General features: G+C 38.8%; 3 protein-coding genes across 4 annotated transcripts; 2 read left to right on the top strand and 1 right to left on the bottom strand.

Annotated features, from left to right (window-relative positions):
* Positions 1-462: 462 nt before the first annotated feature.
* Positions 463-8258, top strand: LOC140777222 (uncharacterized). The gene is made up of 4 exons (XM_073121183.1): positions 463-622; positions 711-788; positions 2531-2723; positions 7807-8258. The coding sequence occupies exons 2-4, from the start codon at positions 735-737 to the stop codon at positions 7935-7937; spliced, it is 378 nt and encodes a 125-aa protein (XP_072977284.1). The 5' UTR covers positions 463-622; positions 711-734; the 3' UTR covers positions 7938-8258.
* A 698-nt stretch (positions 8259-8956) lies between these two features.
* On the bottom strand, positions 8957-10939 carry LOC140778543 (pentatricopeptide repeat-containing protein At3g62890-like). Its single transcript, XM_073123325.1, has one exon. It carries the CDS (start codon positions 10937-10939, stop codon positions 8957-8959), a length of 1983 nt encoding a protein of 660 aa, XP_072979426.1.
* Positions 10940-11206: 267 nt separating this feature from the next.
* LOC140777205 (uncharacterized) lies at positions 11207-22643 on the top strand. Of its 2 annotated transcripts, XM_073121156.1 has the most exons (7): positions 11207-14526; positions 14625-14704; positions 15226-15414; positions 16627-17053; positions 20324-20581; positions 21408-21594; positions 22570-22643. In XM_073121156.1, the coding sequence occupies exon 1, from the start codon at positions 11607-11609 to the stop codon at positions 14310-14312; it is 2706 nt and encodes a 901-aa protein (XP_072977257.1). In that variant the 5' UTR covers positions 11207-11606; the 3' UTR covers positions 14313-14526; positions 14625-14704; positions 15226-15414; positions 16627-17053; positions 20324-20581; positions 21408-21594; positions 22570-22643. The 2 variants fall into 2 exon arrangements, with proteins under 2 accessions (XP_072977257.1, XP_072977256.1); XM_073121155.1 differs by lacking the exons at positions 16627-17053; positions 20324-20581; positions 21408-21594; positions 22570-22643 and having other exon boundaries at positions 15226-16355.
* Positions 22644-23456: the final 813 nt, after the last annotated feature.

Consider the following 23456-nt stretch of genomic DNA (forward strand, 5'->3'; position numbering starts at 1 on the left):
CCATGCCTAACAATCTTGCACAAGAAAATGACCTACACTTTGAGCATAAAAAAAGGAGGAGGAGGAGGAGGAGGAGGAGGAGAGAAACTAAAAAATGAATAGAGAACACGAAAATCTAAGCATCGTCGGACGATGTCAGCCGTCGGATGAAAGATAATATTTCCTGGATCTTGTGCACGCTTTATAGTTCTGTTGTGCAAGTGGTCCCGAATAAATTGGTGCCAAGTGCCCACTTCGTATATCCGTAGTCAAAGCTAACATCTAATTATGCCGAGGATGGTCCCCATCTATCTCCCCACTGTATTAGACTCTCAACGAAATCGATCCTCTGCGAGCCAGGTTGCAGGAATGTAATTTAGTATTCAACCAGAGGATGCGACGTAACGAATGTAATATATTCCTGCAGTGACGTAAATAAATAAAATATAGGGGAAATTTAATTCCAAGGCGAATTAACCTCTCTCTCTCTCTCTCTCCTTCAGCAGCACACTCTACCGAGAGAACTACTTCTCTGCTTTTTCGGAAACGGAAAATCGGAATCACTTCGCCATTTGGGTGCCGCCGCGGAGGAGTTCGCTTCGGTTTCCGCTTGTGTAGGGCTCCTTCTCCCGATCCGAAGACGGTAATCTTTTGGATTTTTTTCTTCTTTCGATTGGGAGGAAATTTTGGGGGTCAAATTGGGATTTCATGAATTCTGGAAGTTTTTGTAGGCTTTCTTCGCGAGAAAGAGGGAGATGACTAAAGGGCGGTCCCCGGAGCCCTTGGATTTCTTCATATGGACCGTCGAGGTATGTAGGATTCTTGGCCTCCCTTTCGTTTCTTCAGATCTTGTTGTCATTAGCGCACTTTATAATGTTGCGATTAGAAAGAAAAAACATTTTGTTCTTTATCTTTAATTTTGGTTTCATCTTTGGGGATTTGTTATCTGATCTGTAGTCAGAATTGCAAGTGGGTGACATATTTTGATTTGGTTAATTTAATGTAATCTGTCTGTGTTTATCGATTTTGCTCATTGTACAAAGAAGGATAAATTTCTCATGAGTTTCTAAAACTTGTGCACTCCGTAGTGCTGGGACGTGTACCCGACTACCCTTGCCATTCCTCTTTGTCCCGACTGTAACCTATGATGCCGGAGTTGTATCGAGTCAAATTAGAATATAGATCAGCCTATTTAGGGTGAAAAAAAATATTAGTTTGGAATATGGTCGTTGTGAGAAAAACATTATCTTTCGTGATCAAGGGAGGGTGATTCAACTTTTGTTAGAATAGCAATCTTGCAAGGAGGTTAAATTATCCACCCTGTGTTAATCAAGTTCCTTGTTCTTTTACTAGTTCAGCCTCCTATCATCTTCCTTATGGGCATCTTATTCTTACTTCCTTTAAATGAGTCGTGAATAACTTCATCAATTTTAGTAAGATAATGAATATACCGCTACTTGAAGAGGGCGGAGGATGTATTTGGTCCTCGTGAATAGGTTGTTTTGGAAGCAGAAACAGGCACTGGTCTGAACAATGTTAATATTATTTATTTGGGCATTAAAAATTTTAAAGGATGGATACTTTAGAAATTAGATGGTTTTGATTGATGGTCATGATAACCCCACCCCGACTATCTTGTATAAGATAGACAATAGTCATGCATTTATTTTAACCAAATTTTGAACTGAAGCAAATTGGTATATCTTCCTGCAATAATAATGACAACCAAGACTTAAGTCCCATTTATTTGGGATCACCAGTATAGATCATTTCCTCTACATGGATGTAAGTGCCCAAAGAATTATAGGATGACAACTAAGTCTTGCTTCGTTCACTTGTTAATGCATTGATCTATTTGACCAAAAAAACATGCCCGCCTTTTGCTTAATGATCTTTGGAGCATAATTGGTTTTAATCCTATCTAATTGGAAACAGTTCAAGGGATCATACTTCGTTGCTGATTCAACTTGGAGCAGTTTTTGAGTAATAGGAATGAAGGAAAGCAACTAGGAGTCTAGGACTTCACTGCAACTTTCTTTCCCTGGCTCCTAGGCCACAATTTAAGTACTTTCTCTTTTTGTAGTACTAATGGGATCCTTAGCTGTCTCCAGATTGAGTATTTTGTCAGGAAATGCATGCATTCTAATGTTAACTCTTAATTTCTCTGTAAGTAATTCAACTGCTGAGGAATGGGAATAAAGGAAAGAAAATATAATTATCTTATAATATGCGGCTTTGTTTTTCTCTAATTCTGTCAGAGTATAACAGACGTACATATTGGTTTTCTAATCCTACTTGAATCCTTGGTGACCTCCACATTGAGGATTTTCTCACCCTTGTGTATGCCTTAATTCATGTGAAGCAATTCAACTTTTGATCGAGTCATTGCCAAACTATATCATTTGCATTTTTATGAAGCTCATAGTTTTTGTAAACTTCTTGTATGCTTAGGTAAGCATCTGGAGTTGCTGATATTAAGTTTACTAATAAAGAGGCAGATTATCATTTTTATCTGTCTGAACTCTGCACAAATAAGTTGCCTAAATTTCAGGATGTTGGGTTATGGTTGGAAGAGATAAATCTTGGTAGCTACCGCCAAGTGTTTGAAGATAATGGTGTCAATGGAGAGTATCTAGAAAGCTTATCGATGTTTACCACAGAGCAGATTCTGCGGTTTATCAGGCGATGCCACATGAAATGGGGAGATTTTATTACACTCTGCAAAGAGCTAAGGCGCATCAAAGGTTCTGCTCTTTCCACTATCATATTTCTAATGATGAATGGATGTCAAGATTCTACTTCAACATTTCTGTCTTGATTATTTCAGTATATCACAACTTTTTAACCAATTATTTGCCTGTAGTTTGAACTATGGATTTCATATTTGTCTTTTCATTTGAACCAGCATTATTATAAATCAATTTGCTTCTGCAGTTTGAAGAGTCACTTGTTTGTTAATGAAAAGACAAGATTCTGGTAATATTAAGAGGAATCCATTAATCAGATTATAGATTAATTAGCTGTCGGAAGTGTCGAGATGCAATCCATCCATAAGATCATCAATGGTTTGTCTGATTGAACTTGACTACTGGGTTTACCTATGACCTATCACAGATTAAACCCTCATCCCAGGAGCTGTGGTAGTCTAGACACTTTCTCTATTATGTGATCTGAAATGTGCAGAATGCTGAAGAAAGAACCGTAAGTGATTTTTTGCTGCAACTGCAATTTTCACAGGGGCCTTATGTACAGTAAATGTATAGCAATCCATCAAATGCGTCTCTCCTTGTAGTCGGCTTTTATTATCAATTTGATTGTTACTTCTGTTTAATTGCATTTATTAATAGATTCAGTCAGGTGGTTATTGTCCTACTTTTCACATCAAGAAGGTATTTTGTAGAAGAACAAATCCATGTTCTCTGTTGTTTAGACCTATTACTCACCCTCACCCAGAATAAAATCCGTGTTAATACACCATACCATCTGTACACATTGTCGTTTGGGTATGCTGTTGCTAGTAACCTAGTAGACATTTAGCGGATTTGATGCTAAGATAGAGACCTGCACACAATGCCTTTTAATAGAGGCTCCCATTTTAACTTGCTCCTAGATTTGCTCTGCAAATGAGATGCTAAGGAGTTTCCAAACATTCATGCCTCAAAAGAAGAACATTCCTTTTCTTCCTTTCAGTTATGCTTATCCTTTCCATCGTAATCCGTATGCTTTTCCCCCTAATATCTGACATTGGAGAATCTTATAGTGAAATTTTGGCATTGCATACTCTATTTGTTTCTTAAGAATGCTGGACCTTTTTGCTTTCATCTTCTTTTTATTTCATGTACTTGATTGTTTTTGAGTTTCATTAGATAAACATAAAAGTAAAAAAAAAATCAGTTCAAAATCTTTCCCTTCCATTATTGTTAATCTGTAAGCTTAGAAGCATTTTGTAGTGACTCAATCATATGGTTATTTTAATTTAACAATGTGCTAGTTAGTTTGCTTATGGGCAGGAACATCCAGTGGAGCTTCTTTGTTCTCAGATGTGGTGCTCTTCCATCTTGATACAAGATCTATATGTTATATGTAGTAATTCAAGTTATTAGACTCATAGCTATACCTACTTTATTACCTTGTTGCAGTTCTAAAATCTTAATTTCCATATGATATGAAACATTTTCTTGTTTTGATTTTTGTGCATCTGCCCATAGAATTAGGCAACTGAACATAGCCAAAAACCTAGTACAATCTGTAACTGATTAAATCTTAAGTTCAAGGGACAAAGTCATTACATATGTTGAGTCTACGGCTAATTGAACTCAGGACCACCTTAAGGAAGCTTGTGCATGACAAAGAATTAGATAGTTATTCTGTGTGTGTGATTCATTGAAGGCCAATTATAACATGCTTGAATGAGAATGGATATTATAGTTATTGCCTGCTATGGAATTACAATGACTGCTTGTTGTTGAGCCTTTGTTTCTGAATAATTTTATTTTCTATTCAAAACTATTTTAGTTAGTTCATTTTGGAGTAATGCAACTGCACGTTAGAACTTTGAGTGTGATAGTTTTGGTTGGTTTCATTACAGAATCTTATTCACTGTTAACTTCAATCATCATTATTTTTTAATGATCATTTAAAACTATCTGCAAGATTCTATTTTTCCTAAAGGGCATTAAAAATGGGGGCATTTATACTTCATTGAATAATGATGATTATGAATCAACTGCAAGGATGATGTAGGATGAGCGAGCATATGGAGTTCAGATGATTTATGATTCTTTTTATCTATTTCACTTGATAAGCTGGACTTCTTTAGGAGCAATTTTTGTCATCATACATAAGACTTGAGAGACAATGAAGAATTATATGAAGAGAAATTTACAAATTTATGTTAGATTTTTAATCAATGTGTGCAACTTGGTCTGTTCTCTGTTTTGTAGTTTCACATTTAAATTCCTATACTTTTAGTTTTCTACTTTTCTCAATCTCGTAATTTGTTACGTCTCAAGTTGGATTGCTCCTTGTGGAGATATTATTAGACTCTATACTTGGAGAATTAGCAGTTATTGACACTTGGTAGAGTTTGTGGGTTTCATATTTAATTTTGAGAGCCACAAGCCCACAGATTCACATGCTTAGTAACCTTACTGCTAGATATCTAGTATACTTTGAACTATAGTTGTAAGACAAATGTGGTTTTAGTGCACGTGATAGATGAGTTATCAATCCAACTTTTTACCATGCTATTCTGTTTAACATTGGTGTGACGCATGTCGTTAGCAAAGTGCCTAACCTGAGTATAGTTCATGGTGGCTTCTATTAAACATCTTTTAGTTCAAAAAATGGTTAATTACGTCTACACCTCCTGAATTATACCCAGTTTTCATATGGATTTTTTAAACTTTTTTAGGTTACAATGTCCCATAAATTTTGGATAATATTAGTGTACCATAAAAAATTGGACAAGTCAACTTATGTGGCAGTTATATTAGATTAATTAACTTCAAAATGATCTAAATATTCTTGTAACCTTTATATGATCCATTAATTAAATTAGGATAAAAAAAGATATTCTAATAAAAATTTAATTATCTTATTATATTCAATCGTCTTCTTTCCATTCACCATTATCACCCTCATCTTCGTTCTTCTCTCGTCGTTCTCTCTCTTCATTCTGGTCTCCCTTCTATTTTCTTCCTCCCTTCTTTCCTAGCTTCTATTCTCTCTCCCCCGATGACGCTACCGCCCACGACGAGGCCCATCACCCCTAGGGTGAGGGCACCGACAATTCTCCACTGCGGGTGAGCTCGTTCCCACGCTGAGTGGTACAGGGAGGCTGCGGCGAGCTTGGGTTGTTTGTTTTGTCTTGATAAACAACGTGTTGCTAAAGTGGATTCAAGGTTTTTGCCACAGAGCAGCTCTCGCCTAATTTACAGAAAAGGCAGAGCTTTTTGAGTATAACGACTTTACTATAGGATAAGGAGAATACAGTCAAAGTTTGATAGTGGTTCCTTACATAGAGGTACCGTGTTATGGACCATTCGACTTGAGACAACAAAATCCAATAACACCTGATCAAAGGAAAGGAACTGCATGCCAGTAAGAATTGCATGGTCAACGCGCAATTGATTACTTAGCATTTCAACTATTCTCATGTCAGTTGGGACCTTGCACCCAACTAATTGACAGAAAGAAGAAGGATTTGCAGTCAGATAAGGGAACTGAAAATCCATTCCTAAATTTCAATCCACCATGGTTGGCAGGAAGCCAAGCATGGGGCAGCAAAAGATCGAGATAAAGAGGATCTAAAATGAGGAGACCTGGCAAGTGTGCTTCTTGAAGCGACACACCGGACTCTTTAAGAAAGCAAGTGAGCTCTCTATCCTTTGTGTTATCAAGATCGGGTCATCGTCACCGTGTGGGACGAGGAAACCGCGACAAGCTCGCTGTCATGTCTCGTGGGACGGAGAGGCTACAGCGAGCTCACTGCCGCGCCGCGTGGGGCGGGAGGCAGCGATGATCTCACTGCTATTGCCCTCCCACTCACACGCCTCCACCGCTGCCGTCGCCTTTCCTCTCACACACTGCCGCTGCTGCCTGATGTTTATGAAGATAGAAGACAAGTGGAGACTAGAGAAAGGAGAGGTTAAGTTATTCGAGGGTAATTATATAATATATTATAATTTTTTTATTAAAAGTAATAATATTGTGATATATTAATTAAAGGTATAATTGTCATTAGGTGTATTCTGTAATTGCCGTTTGCGTTTTCACTTTGATCCAAAATTTGGAAGACATTGTAACCTAAAAATATTTAGAGAATCCCCGTGAAAATCGAGTATAGTTCAAGGAGTGTAGACATAATTAACTCTTTAAAAAAAAACTAGAATTAACATAGAGAATCAAATTCCTTGTGTAAGAAGCTCCATCAGTCAAAATAAGAGTGACTGAATGGAGTTTAAGAAAGTGCTAAACCCCTAGAAGCTTACGCTAGTACCATATTTATTTTTATCTTTTATGTCATTTCCATGGTACTTCAAGCTGAACCTCAGCTGTCCTTTTACAATTCTCACTTCACCTTTGTCTTTCAATGTCTTTTAAAGCGTATCAGTCTGATAGCTTAAGTGTGCCTTTTTAAATGTTAAAGTTTTCTGTGATCTAAAATCCGCATTTTGTGCACTCTATATTTTTTTTGTCTACTATATCTTGTCATCCCTAGTATCATTTATCCACTGTCTCATCAAGATAATCCTTAATTGACCTCTGTGGGGGGGTCTGGGAATCCGAAGTATTTGTTCTATATTTCTATGGAAGTATATTCAAGTATACTAATAAGGATCAAGCACAGGATCTGACTGTGGATGCATTTATAGCATTTGTATGTTTTACAGGGATTAAATTGTTAGGAATTACTTTTTTATGCACAAAGTTCCACCCTTACCATGAAGGGAGCAGTGTGCACATTGGGATTACATGGATGGAAATTGGAAATTTCTAAGAAAAGGCTACATTGAGATTCCAGGGAAGATTCTGAAGTTGCCACCACAGCCTAAATAGAAATTTCTCCTATTATGCATTTACCTTTGAGTGAACTCTTTGCGGTCAGGGAAGCATAAAGTCATTTATATTGAACAGTATACCAGTTCAAGATAATCTCAACCAAAGGAATGAGTGATTGCTACATAACGACAACTGCAACTTTATATTTCATTGGTTTTCACTATACTGTCTGAGATCATCTCTCAACATTAATGGAAGGTTCCGTTGCCACATAAAAGATTACCAGTGTTTAAATGTTGACTCCTCTGTTGCTTGTACATGCAGTTGCATGCCTAAAAGGAGAACAAGAAGTCCGCAGACCATGGTGGGCTCCTTCATGTCTCTCGCCCGTGTTTGCAAGGGTTGCCAAACAGAACAGACAGTCTCGTGTTGTCTCCTTGAAGCTGGAACCCTGAGTTTCCACATGAAGTATGCCTCTTCTTCCGTGGTACAGCAGATCCATGCCCCCTCGGTTCTCCTCTGTTCAACCTGATCCTAAAGGTGGCTTAGTGTTGCTTATATGGTTGCTGAGGTTCTTCTATGTTGTCTTATATATGGTTTGCAATGTTCACTTATCCTGTATATTTGTTGATTTGTTATCCATATGTAAGTCTTTAGAGTGACTAAATCCATGAAGATTGTTACCGGAAACAGTCATGCTGTCTCTCTTGTTTTTAGAATCTTATAAGTCTTATAACAGAATCATCTAAAGCTTGCTATCTTCCATCTTTTCTTTACTAATTAGTAATTACGAGACTGGTGCCATACATGAGGATCAGATCAAAGAATGCTGACGCATTGTTGCTCATACATGGTGATCTTATTTAGACAAATCTAGATGTACATGAGTATGCAGAGGATTAAGAACATGATTCTGGAACTGTGGTTCCTTGGTCCATTAAGTTGTTTTTATAATGTGTTCCACCAGGAAGTATATGCAAACCAGACAGCTTTCGGAGTATTGTGTGAAATAGGTGTGTGTTCCTTCAACCGCATGGGAAGTGATCGTTTGTGAGGATATCGTGTGAAACAGGGATGAATCATAAGTGGAAAGACCGCAGGAGGATAGAAATTCGCCGTGTGAGGATGGTTTTGCAGGCCGAACGACCGCAGGAGGAAGAGAAGTTGAACGTATCTCCACTGTGGAACTCGTCGTTGTAGCAAGGTGGGCCAAATTCTCTCACCATGCATGACATCGCAGAAGGATGTAGCCGAAGATGAGAAATGTCCATGATCATTGGAGGAGGAATAATGACAGGGGTGCTGTTAAAAAATCCTGGACAGTGGATGCTGCACTTTCAGATAAATTGTGGCACAGGGAACTGCGACTGACATACCGTCATTGGCATAAAGATCAAAACGAGTGAAACTCTGAATCAAACTCACAGTTCTCAGTGTGAAGAAAGCCAGACCAAGAAAACTAAGCATGAAAAATTCACCAGTAATCCATACATGAGCATTTTCCATTCTTGAAATGGTGGAAGCGACTATTGTCCCTGACAATGATTTCACGTTCATAAATAGCTGAAAGAAGCTTCGTTACAGTATGGCAATCGTTACAAACACGCAAGTTTTTGACAACTCGGATTGGAGCCCTTGGTTCCACGTTGATCAGCCCAAAAGCAATAGCTAATCTCTCACTATGATGAACTAATTCTGCTTCCTTATCCTGATCTTCTACACACAAGAGAACCTGCGAAGTGTCTGGAATATATCCTGCATGCTTCAATTTGCTACCCATCTCATTCAGCTTGCAATAGATCTCTTCAGTTTGAGGGTGAGATCTAGCCCCCACCACAAACTCATGAACATGACCACCATGCTCCACAATACTGCAACCAGGATCCTTTCTTATTCCTCTTTCTTTCATCAATTCTCTCAACTTTGAGACACCATCCCAGAGGCCAGCAGAAGCATAGATGTTGGAGAGAAGTACATAACATCCAGTGGCCTCTGGAGCCAATTCTATCACACGATCTGCGGCGTACTTACCAAGCTCAATGTTTCCATATTTCTTGCACCCACTGAGTAGGCTCATCCATATTATCTTGTTTGGTTTCATGGGCATCTGGCCTATCACATCCCTTGCCTCCTCTAACTGGCCGACGCGGCAAAGGAGATCCACCAAACAACCGTAGTGTTCTACTGTCGGTTTTATCCCATATTTTTTGCTCATGAGTTCAAAATAGTGCTGCCCTTCTTTTACCATTCCTGCATGACTACAAGCATTCAACAATCCGATAAAAACGATTGAGTGGGGTTTAATGCTAGCTTTCTGCATCTGATTGAACAACTCCATCACACGATCAGCCATGCCATGCATCCCGAAGCCCATGATCATTGCAGTCCAATGCGCAAGCTTCCTCCTATGTATCTTCTTAAAAACTGAGAGAGCACTCTCAATGCTTCCACACTTGGAGTACATCTCAATAAGACAAGTTCCAAGGACACCATCTGTATCAAATCCATTCTGGCAAATATACCTATCAATTGCCATACCCCTCTCAAGAAGAGCCAACCCGGAGACCGCCGAAAGCACACTTACCAACGTCACAACATTAGGAACCACACCATCCCTACCCATTGCATCATAAATTCCAAGAGCCTCCTTAAAAAGCTCAAGCTTCTCAAACCCCGTAATCATCGAGTTCCAAGTGACAACATTCCTCACTGGCATTCTATCAAACAGCCCTTTCGCTGACTCAAAATCCCCACTTTTCATATACCCATCGATCATTACGTTCCAGGAAACAACACCCTTCTCTGGCATCCTATCAAAAATCTCCCTTGCAACCCCAACCTCTCCGCTCTTCACATACCCGTAAACCAGCGAAGTCCAAGAAAACGAATCCCTCTGCGGCATTTCATCGAACAACTTCCTTGCCACCTCGACTTGTCCACTCCTCGCGTACCCATCAATTAGAGAATTCCAGGAAACCAAATCCTTCTCAGGAATCCCCTCAAACACCTCCTGGGCGGAGCCCAAGTCGCCGCATTTGGAGTAGAAGCTGACCAAGGTAGTCTGGGAAAACGAGTCGGAGGCGAACCCAAGTTTTAGAATTAGCCCGTGGAGCTGTTTCCCTTCGGAAATAGCTTGGAGTTTGGCGCAGGCTCTGAGGAGGGAGGGTAGGGTGGAGGAACAAGGAGGAGAAGGGGAGAATAGGAGGAGGTTGGAGAAGATGAGGAGGGCAGCATGAGAGTGGTGGGAGGAGACGAGACGTTTGAGGAGGGGGTTGAAAGAGGAGGAGGAGGAGGAGGAGGAAAGGTTGGATTTGATGAAGACGGCGTGGAGTTGGGATAGGTCGCGAGGGGAGAGGGAGAGATGGAGGAGGGAGGGGTGAAGTTGGTCGGGAGTCGATGGTGGGAGATGTGGGTTGGTGGACGGCGAGGAGAAGAGGGGAGTTTGGAGGGAGATCATCTTCTTCCACTCCAACGACGAAGATAAGCACCCTTTTTCTTACTTAGTACCTCTATTAAATTATTATTGTAAATATATAAGAACTTAATATTAAAAAATTTAGAAGAAAATTAACATGATTATAAAACCTAATTATAATATTTCTTATTTCGATTACATATTTCAGTAATAATTTTGATTAACCCGAACAAATTAGAGCACATAGATCATTAATTCATTACGCCTCTCCCTAATAATATGTCTTATATAACTAGCACAAGTTGCCAATTTGCCATACACTAAGTATCAGATCACATGGATTTTTGTTTTTAATTCACTATAAAATTCTCGAGTCTTTAATTGTTCGTGTACCCACCACCACAATCCTCATCAACACTACTTCACATCTTGACCAAATTTAGAGACCAAATTATACCAAGTGGAAGCTCTCCGAAGTCCAAAACCATTTTAAGCTCTCCGAAGTCCAAAACCATTTTAAGCTTTCCAGATTCCACCAGGATTAATACCCCTTGTTTTCCTTTCTCCTTACCACCACCCTCTTCCTTCTCTCCTTCTCTCCTTCTCCCATTGAAATCCTCTCTCTGGCCTTCCATTGCCCACGTTCTCTTCTCTCCTCGGTCGTCTCTTCTCTCCTATCCTCATGAGATGAAAACCCCCATTGCTTCCAATGCCGAGACCCCTCTTCTTCTTCCCCAAATCCCAAAACCCATCTCTCCTTCTCTTCTTGTCCTCTTCCTACTCTTCTCTCTTCCGCTCTTTCTCAATCTCATCCGACTTCCCAGAAGTAGAAGAAGACTCTTCTCTCCTTATCTCGAAAGCCCACCAAATCCTTTCCCAGCCCAGATGGAGAGATAGCCACGACCTCGCCCGCCTCGCCCCTGCACTCCTTCCGCACCATGTTGCCCAAATCATCGAATCCTATCGCGATATTAACCGGGTGTTGGAATTTTTCAACTGGATCTCTCAGAGGCATTTCCTCAAACATAACCTAGACTGCTTCTTCGTTTTGCTGAACAGGCTCGTCACTGCTCGGATGTTTGCTGCCGCTGGCCGGGTCAGGATTCAAATGATCAAATCTTGTCAGAATGAGAAAGAGATGGTTCGCACGATCGATTTATTGCATTTGATGAGTAGGAAGGGGTTCAAGTTGGGATTTTTCAGCTATAATACTATGTTAATCCAGTTGAATAGGCTTAATATGGTTGGAACTGCCATGAATCTTTACCACCAGATGCTGGGCAGTGGCGTGGAACCTAATCTTTTGACGTATAATGTGGTGATCAATATCTTGTGCAAGAATGGGAAGGTCGGGGAGGCGAGGCTGATTCTGGGTAGAATTTATGAGTGTCATATGAAGCCCGATACATTCACTTACACATCGCTGATTCTGGGTCATTGCCGAAACCGTGATCTGACTTCATCTTTCCAAGTCTTGGATCAGATGGTCAAGGAAGGCTGTGAACCCAATTCTGCAACGTACTCCACACTAATTAATGGCCTTTGTGATGCAGGGAGGGTGGATGAAGCATTATTTTTTATGAAAGAGATGGTGGAGAGAGGTATACAGCCAACGGTGTACACATACACTCTTCCAATTAGCACTCTTTGTAGCCTTGGACGGGTAGGAGAGGCCTGCAATTTAGTTGTTAGTATGAGGAAGAGAGGGTGTCTGCCGAATGTCCAGACATATACAGCACTTATGAGTGGGCTGTGCAAATCAGATGGGCTTGAAGTGGCTATTGGATTGTTTAATAAAATGGAAAGGGATGGTTTGGTACCAAATACCATAACATATAATGCTTTGATCGATGCATTGTGTGAGAAAAGGAAAATTGAGTCTGCAGTAAGAATCTTTTATCTAATGGAGATGAGAGGTTGCTCACAAAATTCCCGGACATATAATGAGATGATAAAGGGTTTCTGTTTAGTGGGTAAAGTCGAAAAAGGCATGGTTCTCTTTCACAGGATGCTAACACAAGGCCCTTCTGTGGATCAGGTAACATACAACACCATCATAAACGGATATTGCAGCTTAGGAAATCTCAATAATGCTGTTAGGGTGCTAGATCTTATGAAGGAAAATGGATGTGAGCCTGATGAGTGGACTTACACTGAACTCATTTGTGGCTTCTGCAGAGGAGGAAAATTAGATCTAGCTTCTGAGACTTTTAAAGAAATGGAGGACTGTGGTTTGGTTCCAAATGAGGTTACTTACAGTGCACTAATAGATGGTTACAGCAAGGATGGGAAGCTAGACACTGCCTTGTTCTTACTGGAGAGAATGGAGAAAAGTGGTTGCAAACCAAATGAGCAGACTTACAATGCTATAATAAATGGTTTCTCCAAGCAGAATCGCTTATGTGAAGCCGAGAAGCTATGTGGAGAGATGGTTGATCGGAATATTTTCCCAAATGTTATTACTTACACTGCATTGATTGACGGTCTGTGCAAGAATGGTGCCACATCCACTGCACTTAAAATATTGAATGAGATGACAAACCAAGGCTGTTCACCCAATCTACACACTTATAGTGCCCTTATTTATGGTCTGTGCCAGGAAAGCAATGTTGAGGAGGCTGAGAAAATGTTTGCAGCATTGGAAGGAAAAGGGTTAGTACCTGATCAAGTTACATATACTTCAATGATTGATGGTTACGTTGTTATAGGTAAAGTCAATCTTGCTTTTGGACTTCTGAGACAAATGATTGATGCTGGATATAAACCTGACTACCGTACATATGGTGTTTTGCTTAAAGGCTTGTGTATAAAGCACCAAATAATGGATCAAAAACTTGCAGCTTTGCCAAATGCAGTCGCCAATTGCAGCTTTGATGAGAAGGTCATAACTTGTGACATCGTTTCTAACTTTTTGACTAAATTAGTAGAGTTTGGATGTGACTTGACCATTGAAGTATACAACATGCTGGTAAGTGGTTTATGTAGAGAAGGAAGATGGTTTGAAGCAGATCAGTTGGTTAAGAGTATGATTGACCAAGATGTATTGCCAGATGACGAGATATATAGTTCTTTGTTACAGGTGCTGTCTAGTCACTCTGAAATAGATCTTGCTTTGGATACTTTAAATAAAATGACTGTCCAAGGTTTTGAACTGCATCTAACTGGTTATAAAGCACTTATATGTTCTTTATGCAAGGCTGGTAGGACAATGGAAGCCCAAAATATTTTTGAAAATATGCTCACACAAGTATGGAATCCTGATGAGATTGTGTGGACTGTCCTCATTGATGGATTGTTAAGGGGAGGATACCAAGATTTGTGTATGAAATTTCTTCACATTATGGAATCTAGGAATTCTAGACCTTCTTTTCAAACATATGTTATTCTATCCAGGGAAGCTTCCAAAGAAGAGTAGTCAATGAAATGTACTTAAGTGTCGAAAGACTGACAATTGAGGATCACTTCTGCAATTTTTACTCCACCTACCTAAATGCCCAGGCATTTGAGGCGGAATTGTGTAGTCAGTGAGCAATCGGGCAAGACAACTATCAGTATCTTATGCCCTTACTTTTTCCGAATCAGATCTTTTATCAGCTTCAGTTAAATCAACTTCCTTGTCTCTATAGATGGTGAGCTCGAAGGGCATGTAAATTTGTTAACATGTTTCCTTTTTCCTACAATTTTCATAACTGGTGCATCTGAGTATCTGACATTGTGCTTATTTCAGGGCGTGGATTGAACTATATCAATCTGGTTCTGTATCCACAAAAGAGCTGAAGTGAGATCCTTACCATTCTGATTCAGAAGGTGAACATGTGGTGGAATGTAACTTTAGTTTTTAGAGGGCAGAACTTCTAATTTGGAATTTTTTTTCAGTTTTATAATATTCAACAGATTATTGTTAGTGTCTCTTCTATTTTCCTTTCTGATGTTGTATTGGTCAAACTAGGCATTATTGGCCTAGAACTTCCTTCAGCAATTCTTCAATTTAGAATTAGGATTACAACCTGAAATGCTTCTTTTCATATACTTTTTGGTAGGAGATGCTATAAAAGATAAGTGGTCTATCAATTCTTTATTAGACTAGAAGTACATTACAGGTCAAAACTCAATGGCCATTATTTTGGCCTCTTAATTATGTGCAGAATTGCAGATAGGTAGAGGAAAACACATAGTATTAAATAGTTGTGGCTCTTCCATAGTTATGTAATTTGTTGCATTCTTATTTTGTAGTTATATTTTCCTTGAGTAACGTTATTGCTCTTTTGCAAGGTACCACAAATACATGGTTTATCTTATTCATTCTAGTTTTCTGGAAAATTTTGCAGAATACATTTGGACAAAACCTGATGAACAATGGAAGCTTCAATAAGAAAAAACACCAGATCATTTCATTATTGGTGTTTGCATCAATATGAAGTTCAGCAGGCTCACTATGTAAGAAAGAGCTTGGCCATCAGAAAGATCTGCAAATGACCTTGCAGCAAGACATGACTAATAGCAGAAGCAGCACAAAGGTAGTTTTTTTACCTTTAGCATTGCGGCATAATGCAGCCATATTACTGACACAACACGACAGAATTTTTTTTATTCTTTTTTCGGATCATTAATCTTATGATTTTCTTACTTTTGTGTACATCGGTCATTCTAAATTGAATTTCATTGATAATAGTTCAATAATTTTTAAAGATGGTGGGTTTTGGTAGTTTGCAGTGTGAACCATGACAAACATGCAAGCCTAACCATGGCCAATTGCTTTTTGTGAATTACTCTGATATTTTAATGTAATTGGTTGCCATTTCAAATAACATTAACTGAGTTTACATTCCTTTAACATATTTTACATTTGTACTTTGATTTTTGATGATATTGATATTGATATGCATACTGTTGATATCAAGGCCATCAATATTACATCATGATGGATCATGACTGCAATATTTTGTATATCAATTATTGCTAATACTAAGAAGCAATAAATATTTAAAAGATTATTAGCTTCAATTGAAGTACTTATCCATTTCTTCCCCCTGGATTTACACTAACATGCACGCAAAGATGAGCCATTAAACATTCTTAGGTGTTTTTGTTTCAAACTATTGTGGGATGCCCTAACCTATGTTGGTGGAACAATGTCTTCTCTTGCTTGAATATCAGATATCTTAAATTCAAGTACTTTGCACTCTCACTAATGTAGATTTGCCCACAATGCAATGAAATAACTCCTGAAAATATTTAGAAATCAAATTGATTGCTTCCTTGGGTTGGATCAAACATTAGCCAGACTTGACATAGCTTGCTTTTGAGTTAAAGCAGATATGGTTCAGTCTAAATTGGAGTCTTGTCAAGATATGTGTTACAGGTTGTAGCTTTGAAGATCAATCTAGGAAACAGAAATGAAGATAATCAAATAACAATGGATCTGATGGTATAATGAATAACGAGAAGTCATTGAAAACGTAAGAAATAGTTAGTTGGTTCGCATGTGATACTTGTATTGTAGGTGTAATAGACAAACAATAGCAGTATCTTTCAGTTCCGTTCAGTTTACTTCTCAAAATGTTACATCTATGCACCACCTTTTATGAGAAAAGGCTGGGGTGGACGTCAGTTAAATTTCATTAAGGGACATGAAACTGCAAAGTGGGGAAGGGAAAGTGTTTCTTCTCTTTGGATGTTATGATTGATTGCTATAAAGAATAGTCTTATATTCTTGTGTAAATCTCCAGGTCAAATAACTAACGTCACCTTGATACTAGAATTGGTTGGTACTACAGTCTCTTTGGGAGTTTTAAATGTTAAATCATACCACATGGCATGCAATGGGAGAGAAAAAAAGAAGAAGTAATGCATCTTATGATTACATGTTTGATCAATCAATTTGATAGGTCCAATGACGTCTGAACTGGAAGCTACCATATTAGCAAAGACATTCTACTCTTGAATCACAATTAGATTGAGTAGCACAAATTTCGAAAAACTTCAGACTGACCTGTTTGGATCTTACTTCCAAACAATATTCAGTACAATGGTCTGCAAAAGCTGGTTATTACTTCGATCAGATCTGAGTATCATAGCTTCCTAATCCTTTTCACGTTCCCAGTATCAACTTGGTGCCTTCTGTATGACGAGTTATTTACCATGTACTAACTGAAGGTAACTTGGATTTTTTACTATCAGATGTTTCACAAGCTTAATATATGCCGCAGTGTGTCATTATGTTCTCATTTATGGTCAATTATTGATTTTTTAACTTTCAATTGCTTCTTTGAAGTACATCTGGTGTTCTGATGATAGATTGATACTAACTTGCCTGGTAGCATTTAGAAGAGGTGACTAGATTGATAGCACAGTGTGATCCCATTTGCATACACTAATCCCATCATGTTAGGGAATGTGGTCATGTCTCTACTAACCTAACTATCCTGTGATCTTTGTGTTTCCCCCACTGGATGATGGACCCCAAAAACCATCAAACAGCTAATTTTTAGAGTATAGGGAATAGTACTGGGGGTATATTGAGAGTGGCAAAAAAGAGGCAGTCAAAAAAAGAAAAGAAAAAAGAAAAAAAGAAAAGCAATGATAACAGCAGCATCTAGAGATCTGGGGCCTGCATGCCATTCCCTTCCAAACAGCTCCAGGACAAGGTAAGTAACAAGGAAGCTTGCCATATCTTCATGAAGGAATTCATCAAACCCCATGATTGCTCCCAAAACCCTAGATGACCTCTTGTCCCCATTGTAGTCGTAGTACTTACTAACACCACCTCTCAAAACATTATGGAGGAAATGGGCATATAATACGGAGCACAGAAAGATATGGTGCATTAAATCCCCCAAGTTGATGCTGGCACATGGGAGGATCCATCAGCCAATGCAACACAATTGGGATCGCTTAACTACCTTGTTTAGTCGTGTGTATGTGTGTGTGTGTGTGTGTGTGTGTGTGTGTGTGTGTGTGTGTGTGTGTGTGTGTGTGTGTGTGTGTGTGTGTATGTATGTATATAGTGGTCCAATAATATCTATATATATATGTATAAACTAAAATGAACACATAATGTAGGGGGGTGAAATGGGAAAAATAATAATTCGTCTAATATAAATAAATGAAAGAAATGATGTAATTTATGTCCATCTCCTTGTAACCCCTTTGGGTCAAAATCCAGCCCACCACAAAAGGGATACACCCTCCTGTTCAAAGACAACAACACCCATCACACATCTCATATTCCTCTACGAACTCCCTCCAAATGCAAACCTCCATCCTCCCTTGGACTACTCTCCCACCCTTATTCCCCTTTAAAAAGTTGCTCACATCCACCAATCCAACTCCTCGGATAGCTCCAAAAGACTTTGTGTCTTGGACTTAGCAGCCCCCTTCTTGATTCTCCTCTCTCATTTACATCATCCAGGATCAATCAGTAGGGCACAAACACATATGAAATGAGTGCATGAGGACACCTCCCCCCTATAAATAATGCACTTTGCCACCCAACTAAATAAGCCCCCCTTCTTGAGGACCAATACAACACCCACACCAGTCACCTAATCCCTCTCTCATGGGGAGGCAAGGCAATGAGACGACCTCAGTCCTCCACTCCTCCTCCATTGCCCTCCTCCAGGAGAGGTTTAGGCAGCTCCAGAGAGTCAAGGAGATGAGGGAGGAGAGGGAGCAGCAAAGAGTTTTCGCCGATGGCGGCGAACGGTCAAGCTCTAGAGCTCACTGTGAGCACCCAAAGTGGTTCTTCCACCCCGAGCTAATTAGGCCTTCTAGGCCTCTCCAGGGACCTCCATCTCAGGGGCTAACCCTTAATGGCGATCTGCCGCTTCTCGGGGCAAATAATTGTAATGATGCGGAAGTCGATACTTCGCTTCACCTGTGATCACAATCAAAACTGCTACCTCTCTTGTGCTTCTACTTCTCTTCTGGATTTGCTTTTCTTTTCTTTTCTATACTTTTCTGAGCCTCTCTCTTCTCTCTGTATTGTAACTAGAATGGAAATATCTTGGAGTGCAATGTAATTACTAGTCGCGGCATCTTCACATATGATTGATTGCTTCTTAATTCTATCAAAAGAATCACATAATGAGATCTACCGAAAGTTAGTAAAGGTTAGCTTCTTTTTTTTTCTCTCTCTCTTTAAACGGTCCAAGGAAAGATTTTATATTTTAGTGTTTTAAGTTGTGGCAAAACCTAGTCACTGGAATGCAGAGGAGTGCCAAATGATATAAACCTAGTCACTGGAATGCAGAGGAGTGCCAAATGATATACTTTTGAATGGGAAGTGATTTCCTTTGCAAATAAGACCAAAGAATAAACAAAACTGAATGGAAGATGGAAATGAAATGATCAAAGTGATAGACTCGAGCACTTTTGAGCTAGTGTTAGTAAAAACATTTACATTACCACATGAACTAGTGAGCAAAATGCATACACATAACTATGAAAGCAATAACATGATAGAGAAACAAGCAATATATCCATACTTCATGTTGCAACATAAAAGGAACAAAGTCTATAGAGTTAGTATTCCATGCATGGTCATATGGGCAAGCATGATGGTAACTTCAGTGGCTCAAAACAAAAGCTTGAATAAGATTTGGTTTATACACAAACCACCCCAAGAAGAAGAAGAAGAAGAAGAAGAAGAAGAAAGAAGAGGATAAGATAAAAGGAGGAGAGGATGTGATTGGCATTCCAAGAAGAGAGAGAGAGAGAAACTCTCACCCTTTCGCAAGTATACAGCAATCTTATTTGTCGAAACAACAGTCAGTCTGAAGAATTGTCAAGCAGCAATCAAGTACCTCAATTATGCAAAATGTCATTCTTTAGTTCCAGTACTCTGCTTACAAGCTATGTACTGAACCAAGTACAAAGAGATTTGGGATATCCAAGTCATTGATGATATTGAGATAGCTTTTCACTCTCCCCAAATTGCTATTATGGCTATAATATTTCTTCTTTGATTAGTGTTAAAATTAACACCTACATATAAATAACTAAAATATTTTATTTCTTAAAGTTCAGAGTTTAAAACATATATTTGCTGATTTCTTTTTCTTGTGTAAGAAAAACAATCTTTTTTTTGATAACATTTGAACCATCTTAAGTAATTTATAAGAGTGTAAAAGAAAATTATGTTCTAATATAAGTCTAATTTTAGCTATGATTAGTTAGAGATAAGTAATGCAATGAGATTTTCAAAAGGGCTCAATAATTTTAGTATGATTATAATATTTTAAGAAAATATAGTGACAATTACGGCATCAAAAGTGCCATGATATAATTTTATCAAAACAAGGGAAATTGGAGTATAAGAGACAAACCTTGCCTTTCTTTCTTTTTTTTCTTTGGAAATTACACGTAGATCTTTTTTAGAAAACACACAACGTGACATTAAGACCCCTTAGTCTGATCTCCTTGTAGGGGGTTGAAGAACAGGGCCACGAAATCGGGTCGGGTCTTCCTACATATCTGACATCCGATAAGCAGCAGCAGGCAGCGCCAAACGAGAAGTAATTATTATTATACTTCCCTAAAACCCTCACTTCTCCCCTGCCCGCCTCGAATTACTATGAATTCCAAGAAGAAGAGGGAGAAAGAGAAATGCTCGGGGCTTCGAGGTGAGCCGTCTCCGTGGCTGCTCGCGTTCGTGGAGTCGCAAGATATCGAGTCTTGGACGCGGTATTGCCGAGAACTCCCATTTTTTTAAATCCCAAAAGTTGTGTTCTTTTTTTTTTTTCCCTTCTGATATGTTTCCTACTCTTAGACATGGATTAGTGATGGGTATTGTTGTTCTAGTTTGAATTCGATCGTGATTGTTTGATTGCAATGGTTTGCTAAGGAATGGGGTTGTTGTTCTTGCATTACAGTGGAAAAGGCCGATCATCTCTTGCTGGGTTTTTTGTAGAGTAACTATTCGAACTGGAAAAATTAGGGCTTGAGATTGGTTTTAAACATGACGATTGGATAAAAAATGCTTTAGTTTTCGTTGTTTTCTTATCTGCAATTCAGCAGTTTGTGAAAGTAATTGCTCTCAGAAAACAGGGGCCTTGCATTTAGTCCTACTAAATAAGGGGATATTTTGCTTGAAATTCATGATTATTTCTATTCTAATTAATATCCATCAAGTTCGAGGAAGAGGATTGGTTGAATCTGTACCTATATCTACCGGGGGGAAGTTATGATTTTTGTTTATTGGTTATTCTCTTTATCGTTATACTGTGTCATTGTTAACTATATGTCAATTTTAAGAACATTAGTTGTTCCTTTCTTAGGCAATGTTTTTGGGTTAGTTGGAGCTTATAGTTGTAAATCCTTTTACATTTTAATTGTTTAGTTTCATTCCTAACATCTTTCCTAACATCTTAAGCCAACATGTCATCCTTACCAATGACTTATGATTTTCCTTTTCCTCCACGGAATTTAACTATTCTATGGTAGCTTCTTTGGTGTGTCCAGATGTTCGTATAGTGTATCGATTATTTGTAATTTTTGTATTCTTCCTCAGGTATCAGAGCAAGAGCATGGACTTCCTTGATGGTTTTCTATCTTTCCAAACCCAGAATTTACTAAACATGATGATATGAAACACAACACCGAGGAACTGCATTCTTGTTGGCAAACATTGCGAGTCAACTGCTGCAGCATTTGATACATCTGATCAATAATGTGAGAAATTTGAGTACCAGGCTGAGGTATTCCTTTAATATCATAAGTCTTTAATTTTTTCTATATTTTAGTGGGATTATCATTATTTTGTATCTTTGGTGGGTTAATCACCTGATGGGCCTGATAGTTCACAGCTTATATAGCAATAAGGAAGTATTTCTTCAGCCTTTGATTAGAGGTCAGACATGTGAATTAAAGTGGTTACCTTTTTCTTATATTTTCTGATTGCATTTTATGCAGTTTTTCTCTGCTCTAGAAAATATGTAGAGGACCACTTCACAAGCTGCTTTGCTTGCTAACTTCCTGGTCAACTTGCAAGGATATAAACTTTCAGAAATGTCATCCGATATTGCCTTCAAAGTTTAAACCCCTTATAGTCCAGCCCGCATTATAATTATTGATATTAAATTGGTTCTCCCATACTGATGCATAGACTAGCTTCCTTATATATTTATGATTCAGCAATTTGAATATGTTTTATAATGAGCATCTGCCTATTCGTATTTCTTAGCAATGCTAGTGATGCACTTGACGAGTGGAACCTGAACTTTTGAAGGAAGCTGTTGGCCTTGATATCCACATCTAGGCTGACAAAAAGAATGGAATAATTACAATAATGTAGGTGTTCATCTGAGTATCTACAACCTTCTTTTTTCTTCTTGTTGAGTGTGGACTGGATTGGTATGACCCAGCAATAACTTGTTGACTTGCTAGGAACTATAGCAAAAGCACTGAAGGTATGATGAACTTGGAACTATGATATTTAATTCATCTCTTCTTTGGTGGATCTTGTTGATTTCTGAAGATGACTGTATGGTGTCGGATAGATAGTTATTAGATTGATCAATTCGGGTACATCTTTAATCAAACTTGTCAAATTTCCTTCGGATATGTTGGATTCTTTTGCAAAGAAGGTTAAATGGATTCACGATCATTCCTCTAGAAGATCGATTAAGTTGGTCCCACCCATAGATAACTCAGTGGATTACTCGTGGCAGCAGGAAGGTATCTCCCAATGATGGATTGGAGATGCATCTCAAACCCGTCGAGAGCTTCTTGAAGATGGGATCCAACCACGACCAATCATAGCGTTCCAGCACCATATGATCTAGTTACTTTGGAAGACAAAAATGATGATAGGCATTCTTGGATTAATTATTAACGATGGTGGGAAGACTAAAGACACCCAAAGAAGAATACAAACTAGAGAGAATTATCAATTATGGTCACGGGAAGGGAGCTTATGTCATAGATGACGGCTTGCATAGGACCATCGTTGCATTCATACGCAAAGTTCTTCGCCACTGTAATTTACGACATCTTGACGAAGGGAATCGCCTTGGAAAAGGAGGCCATCATAAATAAATAAAATATTTCTTACAGTCTATTTTAGTCAAAATTCATCGAGTAAGATTGTAAGACAGCACCATCGTAGAACTTTAGTTCACCTCTTATGCAGCAAATTCCCACAACCCTTCTGCAAATAATCAAGTGTCTTAGGGGGGTTGATACATGGTTAAGCCGTTGAACTGAGTCGCTCGCAAGTTGAGTGGCAACGAAATGGAATGAAAGTTAGTTTAATTTCAGACATAACTGCAATGGGTAATTTAAAGTTTACCTTTCTTCTCAAATGGATGAAGCAAACGTACGGCCCTTACTGTTCTGTTCCTTCCCCTGCTTTGCTTCGAAGGCACGCACCATCGGGCCAGGTGTCGACTGTTCACAGCACTATATGCTTCTTACCACTACAGAACGGATGGGTCCCATAAGACACTGGCCTCACTTGTTAATTTTTGATTCAATGTCACTGTCCTTTGTTCCACCCAAAGCCCATCAAAGGCTCTGCAAACTTTCGAAGACAGTACTTAATATTCCACTCTTGGTAGGC

The sequence above is a fragment of the Typha angustifolia genome, chromosome 15, assembly GCF_048772165.1.
Source record: "Typha angustifolia cultivar Huaian chromosome 15, ASM4877216v1, whole genome shotgun sequence".
Classification (NCBI taxonomy): Eukaryota; Viridiplantae; Streptophyta; class Magnoliopsida; order Poales; family Typhaceae; genus Typha; species Typha angustifolia.